This window comes from Helianthus annuus, chromosome 4 (genome assembly GCF_002127325.2).
Source record: "Helianthus annuus cultivar XRQ/B chromosome 4, HanXRQr2.0-SUNRISE, whole genome shotgun sequence".
Classification (NCBI taxonomy): Eukaryota; Viridiplantae; Streptophyta; class Magnoliopsida; order Asterales; family Asteraceae; genus Helianthus; species Helianthus annuus.
The window spans coordinates 72,247,640-72,257,046 of NC_035436.2; the positions used below are offsets into that span (position 1 = coordinate 72,247,640).

A 9,407-nucleotide genomic window follows, 5' to 3' on the forward strand; every position below is an offset into this window, starting at 1 on the left:
TCTTTGTTCCACTCTTTACATATCTGGGCCTCATTAGGTCCTTCCATATTTCTTGATTATCCATAGCCAATGTTATACTAAAAAATAAGGAGTGATTTGGGTAGCTTACATTGGAATTATACAGTTCCTTTTGGTCCTTGCTTTTGCACATGCTAAACACCATATATACATTTGTTCCTTGCATTTTATGTAAATTCTCCATTTGAAAGTAATACACCTTAGGTACTACAATGAGTTTTTCTGTTTCTGTTTTTAACTTTTGTTTCGCATATTTGCCAATTAGTGTTTGTTAATCCTTTTGGAGGAAATTTATAGCTCAAACACCACCTTTTACAAAACCCACCATAATTCAAAATGACTGAATTTCAAGAAAAAGCCTTAATAGTAACCATAATTTATCATACAGCGTAACTAAAATATGAGATATTTATTTGGATTATTGGATTTTAATAATTTTAACTTTCATATATTAGCTAATAATAATCACAACTTTAAAAATTTCCTCTAACGATCTCAATTTGTAAGAATTTGACCCTCATTGATACTTTTCTAACATAGGTGCACTTAAATCAATTTAGAAGTCTACAGGTGCACTTAAATCTATTGAGAATGCCAAATTCCTACATGTTAGAAAAGGATTAATGGGGACCAATCTTTTACAAGTTGGGATCGTTTCAGAAAATTTTTAAAGTTATGATTATTATCGACCAACAGATAAAAGTTAGGATTATTAAAATCCAATAACCCTATTTATTTTCTTTGGGTGTCATAAATATGCTAAAGATGAGTTATACAAAAGTCCCTCATCCTTGATTTTGGACATTTTTGACCGTAATGTTTCTATCCAATAACTTTTGTTTGTTTTACTTGTTTGGTATTTTGAATATTCTTGTTAAGTCTTAGGATTGTAAGATATGTGAGTAAATTACAAAAATCATACTTTATCTTTATATTGGATTACAAAGTGTGTCATGTGCCTTCAATAATTATAGAAAATATACTTTATGTTTACAAACTCTTGCACGGTTCGTCATTTACCCTAAACCCATTGTATTCTCATGGTTAAATTTGACCAAATGTACTCCATTTGAGGGCAAAACTAGACTTATTACCTTTTATTTATATAAAAGAATTTTGTAAAAAACTAAAAAACCTATAGAAATTATACCCCTTTTCTTTCAAACATACTTTCAGAACCCCCCCCCCCCCCCCTCACCTACCACTTACCACCACCACATTCCCACCATCACCACCTACACACAACCACCACCAAACCTACACACTACCACAAATCTTTGTAATACTTCTATCTCTCTCTCTCTCTTTAAACAAAAACACACATACACTCTCTTTATCCTCTTTTTGGCAGCCAAGATCTTCGGCCACTACCGCCGCCTACCTCTGACGACCAAGAATCCGCACGCCCACCCTCTCTTTCTCCTTTCTCTGAGATTTGTAACCCCACTCATTCCTCTCTTTCCTGCGACGCACAATCACCACATTTACTATTTGTTTACCTCATTCTTGTGTGACATCAAGAAGATCCATGTTGCTACTTATTCTATATACATGCTTGTCCTTGATTATTGTTGATTTCATCTGTTTATGTGTATTAGAGGCCGAACTCGACCTCTAGGGTTTGGCTCTTGTTGTGCGGCTATACCCATAAAAGGCATGAATTTTGTCGAGTTGGTCTGCAATACACGAGATTATCATGTTCTAGATGTTTATTTTGCTAAAACATTTTGTTTAACCGTTGTGATTGATGGCAAAACTAGGGTTACGTCTCGTGTTTGTGTTCGCTTGTCACCAATGAGGAAGATGGAATTTTAATAAAGAGAAATCAAAAGGGGAGGGGAAAAGACAATAATGTCCTTACGTGACCCTGCGTGACCAGACTTAATTGTAAATATAAACTGAGTTTGGGGTAAAGGACATAACGTGTTAGGGTTTGCAAACATAAAGTAGCTTTTCTTAATTAGTGAAGGTAAAGAACATACTTTGCAGCCCGACACAAACATAAACGATTTTTGTAATTTATTCAAGATATGAACATATAATTTTTTCTTTTTTTAACATATAATTCATTTTGTTTACCATTTATATCACATATTCATATTTTGATTATTATTAAAATAAAATTGTATTTACAACCAATATATATACAAAGGGAAAGAAAAAAAAGTAATCAAAAAGAGGATAAATAAAAGGCATTAATTATATAATATGCTTAAAAATGAAAATGAACATCACCTTCATCATGCGTATTATCGTAAAACGTAAGTTGTTTCGACGTAAAATCATATTGCTAATATCTAAAGATCAAATTACAAAAGCCTCATATGAACTTGACTTGTTTGATTTGTTCTACTAAAGACACTTTTCTTAGTCACCAAAAGAATAGATGTTACTCATTTATCCATTTTAGTACATGTAATTAACGACTATTTTTAAAGAGATATCTATATTATAAGTCAGGATATAGTATTGGATTTTGTATTTACACATTGTTTTAAAATAAAAAGAAATGAGTTACAAAGAGGAGAGAGACCCATTAGAAATTATAGAACCGACCATTTTTAATTCTTTGTGAAGGATTCCATGTAATTCCAAAGTTAATAGATGCATGTACCAAACTAATTTAGTGGGATGATTCCATTTCAAGACTCATTTTTATGAGTTAAAATAAACTATGTATAATGTGTATACAGATTCTAACTAAATTTAAAATACTTAATTATTTTCAATTATTATCAATTGTCAATGTTATATAAAACGATTGTATTACGGGGCTGTTTGGCTAAGCTTATTTTAGTGATTTATTTACTTATTTACTTTTTGAAAAGTTAAAAGGTGTTTGGGTTAGCTTATTATGTGAGAGGAATAAGTAAATAAGTCATTCCATTATGACTTATATCGTTATCAACATAAAATGGGTTTTGGAAATAGAATATGAATCCGTTAGAAAAGATAATTATCCTAAAAGGGTGAGAAGAAATCATGATATTTAATCAAGACAAATCAATGACTGAGACGGTAGAAAGATATCACATGTGTGTAATGAACAAACTAAAAGGAGCCGGGGGGGGGGGGGGGGAGTAGGAAATTCGCACGATTGTTACATTTATCAAGTTTCCATGCATTAGTAACCTTTTTATTAAACCGTGCAATTTTTATTTCTATTTGAGTGTAGTTTTGCTATTTTTGAAAAACTGTAGCTATGACTCTTATAATCATCATGATCTTTCATATCCTAAGGGTGTGATTATGAATCAAACTAGTATCTCCTTTATTTTTTTAATATATTTTTGTCTCAAAGTAATCAAATGAAAGGTCATGGTAGTCGTAATTTAATCCACACTAACTACCATTAATCAAGGAGAGGATGGTGTAACTTTTATTCATGTTCCAACCTGATTTTTTATGTGAACGTTTTTACCCCCCAATCCTTGTACACATGTCGAATCCTGATTTTTCTCACGCATTTTAAGATATCCAAACATGAACATTTCAAAGAAAAGGCAAAAATATTTATAAAAATTTAGTTACAACTTAGTACATGAGATTACATGAACTTGGGCATACTTGCTTTATTTTCTCTCTTCTTCGTGTGATTTTCTCGGGGCAAAAGAGACATTTACCTCGTTTAAAATCATAAACACAGGTGAAAATAAAATAAAAAAATGTCAAATCCATCCACAAGAAAATTAAACCAGAGTGAAAAAAAAAAGTAAATAAACCCAAAAAAAAAAGTCTCCTTTTATTCCTCAAAGATGCTCTCAAGATGAGGCCGCCACTCGCCGGCCTGAACAGTCCGGCGAGCTCTCCGGTGTCCCATCTTTTTCCTCTCCGACACAACCACAACATCCGAAGAATGTGATCGAACGGGTTTGTCCCCGTTCGACACATTGGGAACCGCTACCTTGACGGTTCCCTTGACTTTTTTTAAATCTTTGGGTTGTGTTTTTCTTTTCTTTTCTGGCACCGATGATGCCGGAATCAAGAAATAAATGCTACCGCGCTTGAGCTCGGTGCCATTCGAGAGGATCAGTATTTTCCGGACGACACCCTGCGAACATGGTTGGCTCAAAACATGATTCGGGTAGTTCTTCAAAACATCGCCTGCGGTTACCGTACGTGTGATCTCTTCTACGTAGCCGTTTAAATGCACAATTCTGATCAAATCAAGGGCTCCACAGGGAAGAACACAAGCCAAACAACACCGTAAACTATTGCCCATGTCGACCGATCGTCTTGTCGAGTCGAATATCCAATTGTTTTGGATCAAATTATGTGTTTGTTACCTGGTTATGGAGGAGGTGATGAAGAAGATGGATTTATAGAAGGAAGACCGTACAGGTGAGCATGGGGTTGGGGGAGTATTATTATATTATGGAGTGTGAAATGACATAAATGTCCTTGGTAGTGCATGTTTCTTGGATCTTACATTATTAATCCCTTTGAGATATATTTTGTTTATTGGTTAAAAGTGTATATTTAATTTATATGATTAGTTGTGGTTATGATTGGTTTCAATTATCTTAAGCCTTTAGATTATACATATTTAAGCTAAATTTGGTGACATTAATTAGAAAGACTCCATGTCCCCTTTACATTATACACTACATGTGTTGTCATTTCTCTCACTAATTGAACTAGATTGTAATGTTTTATCATACGAATGTTGATATAAAAAGGTTGAGCTAAACTGTTAAAACAAAACATTCAGGTTGGATAGCAAGATAAGTAAGTGTTTGGGGACAGAAGCTGGTATGAGACTGATTATGAAATTTTATTCAGGACTCGGTACGAATATGATGTTTGACATGATTATTGGAGTTGATACTTAACCCCTATCTATACATAATATACTGTAGTATTGAGAAACATTATATATGGTAGTTTGAAAATGTTACAAGTTTAAACTATAAAAAGTTGTAACTAATAGAATTCTACTTATAGTTATTTAATATATAAAATCTAAGGCGAAGTTAGCTCACTTGGTAAAGTACGTGTTTTTTAGAGTGTGTGAGTGAGGGGGGGGGGTCTAAGATTCAAAGCTGGGTAAGAAGAGTATTTTAGTATTACTTGTGTAAACTAGAGTATGATTGACATTTGCTGTTCAAAAGAAATTTAATATTTAAAGTCGATTCTTGTGATCACTTAGTGATATCGTTATCTTTTAAACATCTAAAACTACAAATGGGAATGCTCAATACCATGAGGAAAGCCCAAATCAGAAGGTTAATAAGTAATTATAGATGCAACAAACACACGACATAATATGAGATACACTTTTACAATCATGTATTAAATTTGAAACTTGTTTCAAACCCGGCCAACGTTATAACATCCCGTTTTGTGATGTTTATTAAATATGTTAAGATAAAAATGTTGTATTTTAAATTTTGTATAAGAGGGGGCATAAATCATTACAATTTGTAATGCTTAACTTTAGGCCTTAACATGCTCATTTTACATTTCACATGGTTAGTTGGTTACATAGGGGAAATATTAACTAGTTATTAAATTAGTTTTATGATTAGTTTATATATAAAAACGAAAGGGTTGGATTAAAGCCAAAGGAACTCATTCAATTTTATTTAATTCTTCACGATTGAACATGCATGTGCCCATTGTTTTTGGATATAAGGATCAAGACAACCGGTGAACCTGTATATAATTTGTCCTTAGGGGAGGGGGTGGTTCATTAGTGATAGAATTTATCACTCACAAGCACCAATCAAGTTTCGTCATGTCATCGACCATTTTTCCATCACTCACAACCTTTTTTAGTGGGGGTGGTCATCACTCATCACCACACCTAACAATTTCTCCCCAACCAACAAATACCCTCCCAAAACAAAACATTAACGCGTGATAAAGATAACGAATATGGAATCGCGTGATTGTATAACGCGTTAAAGCAAGGAGGCGGGGTGGGATTTTGGAAAGTATCACGCGTTATTAATGTTTCCGTTATACTATCACTGGACCGCCCCGTCCTCTCTTATACATATTTACAATTAGAATACGTACGTATTATATTTTTAAGTGTATAAAATTATATTAACTTTATTATTAATACGTGAACAAATTTGAATATACAAAATAACTGTTTCTTTTAATATTTTTAATGAACTTGATATCCAGGGCATTTTTTTTATTTTGACCTTTAGATGTTGTCTTCTTTAGTTTTTGCATGTAGTAAATCTTTGATTTCTCAAAGCTCTGTGCCTTCTGCTCTAACCTTCAAATGTTAAATTGTACTTTTTTTAACAAAATAAGTTTATTTCATTCATACTTGCCAAGTTACATCTAAGCAGAAGGTAGACGGGCAACAAGCTGCGCCATCACCCATTTCTGAATTGCAAACCTTAATCTACCACAGTGCTACTAGTTTTTTACTTCAACTAGTGGTAAGACCCGTGTGCAAACACAGGTCGATTCTTAGAAAACCATGCATAATACATATTGATAGAACATATAGATATGTGTATAGATATTGTACTAAAACGTGTTATCTATTATAGCTAAAAGACAACTATAGGTAAATATAAAAGATATTTAACAAACTTAATAAAAGATGTCTAAAAGATGTCTAACAAACTTAATAAAATTCATCAGTTACATATGATTATTTCATTCTCTTATTCAAAAAAAGAGAGTATCCACCCATTGACAATATAAATTGTTATAAACATAAGTACATATGAAAGATGTCTAACAAACTTAATAAAATTCGAATACAGCTTAACTTTAACAAACATTAACTAAGAACATACGATCACCTGCCTAAACAACACACATCAAACCTCACTCAAGAATTTGTTACGCAGCAACATGTCCTTCGCTACATGTTGTGATCTGGTTAAATATGCTACTGCAAACAATGTTACAGCTGCTGATCCAACAATCTCCCTATACAACAGATGATACGAAAACCCTTCTTTATTACTGATTTTTGTTTCTCATCAACATCTCCTGGATTTGTCCTTTGAATTGTAGTTCAAAGTCCAGGGAGAACATGTCTTCTTCATCATCCCTCTCAAGTTGAAGGTCCAACAAATCTTGGAGATCGTATGCATTCAGATTATATGTGTGACACCTGTGTCACCGCGACCATCAAACAAATACCAAGCCGATGAAATATTGTATTTCATACTTGGGATCTTGTATAAATATGTGTATGTTTTGCACATATCAATTATTGTTCAATTTCAAACTCTACATTGCTTTCTAGAGCATTATACGCAAACTGGTGCATAAACGTACTCAGTTTAATGCGACAAATACTCCGGAACATCAACATATACTCAACATACCTTAAATAACCTTTACATAACTTAGAAATAAGTTTTGAAGGCTTTGGTATAGCAAAAACAAGTTAATTCGCTTACAGGGACTAAACTTGACAAACTGCGAAAGTATGCTAATTTGAACTGTAAGGAACATTCCGGAACATGTCCATAAGTTAAACATACCCTAAATATCCTTTACATAGCTTAGAAATAGGCTTTGAGGTGTTTGGTGTGCTAAAACAAACTTTTGGATCATTCAGGGACTAAAAGTGTCAAAAAGTGCACAAGTTTGCACTTTCGCGCATAACTTACGTTTTGAATACATCCGAACATCCAAAAATTTATGTAAGCATCCTTATATTATGCCTTAGTGTTTGGCATGAGAAAAATCCGTTCGTCGCGTCATTTGGATCGTTTTTCGCGCTTATGCGCATTCCGTCGTAATTAAGCGAACATCGCGTTCGTACGACCAAACGAACCAACATCCGGAACATTTTTGAGCATGTTTCATGTCCACAATGCTTAGGCAACATTTTAGGGCCTTAAAGTTGGATTTACGGGCCTTAGAAATGTCGGAAATGGCTTAAATACGCAACAGGGACCAAAACTGCCATTTTTGAAAGTATGTGCAGATCAGAAGCTTCAGGCGGCCCGCGTGAGTTTTGCTTAAATGTTGAGGCGAGCCGCGTGAGACTGTCAGACCAGATTCAATGTTTCTAATCAATGCAGTTGGCCTTTCGTTCGATCAAGGGGCAATGCCCTTTCACCCAATCAAAGGCCAAAGGCCATTTTCAGTAACCACCACATTTTTGACAAGTGTACGCACCCGATCGTGGCACGATATTCGATAAACGATCCTAACGGTTTCACTTTTCCTATAAATACCCCCCCCTCTTTGTTCCAAAACCCACACAATCTGATCTAAAGGCTCTAAGTTGGAACCATTGTTTCATACCTGAGCCATTTTGGTCTAGATTAGCATTCGGGGACCCTCCATAAGTCTTCTTTCGTTCTTTTATTCGCTTTTCAAGTCTGAAAGTCAACGTTTTGTTGACTTTCTGCATTGACCAGCTTATGGTCGATGCGAAGTTCATGGAACTTCATAACGTGAGCGTGATCACGATGGTAATAGTCCGTAGTGACTAGACCTACTGATCACCACGTTATCTAGGCTCAGTGACGAGTCGTAGTTTCGGCCAAAATGCGCATTCTCACGTATTTTGTAACCAAACTACTCGTGAGCATCAAAGCCGTTTGTTTTGATGCCAAAGCTGTTTTCTAAACTTAGTTAAGCATGTTCTAACATGCTTAGCTCGTCACTTTTAGTATAGTGCTTATATAGGGTCATAAGGTAAGCGATCTAAACAATCGCTTATACTTTCGAACCCGACCCATTTGGTCGATCATTAGGATCCGACCAAACACATTAGGTGACCATAGCTATAACCTTCCGAGGTTATACCTTGTGGTCACGATGTTAGGCGTTCCAGACGCGTTCTACGCGAATGACGCGTAAGGTAGCATAAGCTACCTAAACAGGTCGTGATGGACCGTAAGCACTTAGGTTAAGTTTCATTTTAGTATGTAGGCTTTGTTAAACCATATTACACGAGTCTCCATACTCGTTTGGTTTACGAACCCGCGTACTATCCGATCCTTCCGATTTGGTCCGGTATATTAACATAGCTACCTATTAGGTGCCGTTTGATATCCCGTGATCTTTAGCATTATCTGGTTATTATACAAGAACTCCAAAGCAATCTCAGGTGAGTACATTGAACCCCTCTTTTACATGTTTTTGAGGAGTCAATGTGAGTACATTGAACCCCTCTTTTACTGTTTTCCAAACTGTTTTGGGGTGAAACACATGTGCCTATCTGTTACTTTCATGCTTTCCTGTTTTCACATCATATACTTGCTATGTTCAATAGTACATATATAGTACATGACTTCATTGTGTTTATGCTATGTATGCCCATTGTGTGCGTACTTAGTACATCGCTTTACATTACATGCTATGTATGCCCATTGTGTGCGTACTTAGTACATCGCTTTACATTTCATGCTATGTATGCCCATTGTGTGCGTACTTAGTACATCGTCTTA

The 9,407-nt window shown here is 34.8% G+C and overlaps 1 protein-coding gene across 1 annotated transcript; it reads right to left on the bottom strand.

The window, feature by feature from the left end:
- Positions 1–3,508: 3,508 nt before the first annotated feature.
- On the bottom strand, positions 3,509–4,389 carry LOC110878089. The gene has a single exon (XM_022126340.2). The coding sequence runs from the start codon at positions 4,238–4,240 to the stop codon at positions 3,761–3,763; it is 480 nt and encodes a 159-aa protein (XP_021982032.1). The 5' UTR covers positions 4,241–4,389; the 3' UTR covers positions 3,509–3,760.
- Positions 4,390–9,407: the final 5,018 nt, after the last annotated feature.

What these genes read in the sequence shown, in the direction of transcription:
- LOC110878089 (XM_022126340.2), bottom strand. Translation starts at nt 4,240, where the DNA reads ATGGGCAATAGTTTACGGTGTTGTTTGGCTTGTGTTCTTCCCTGTGGA.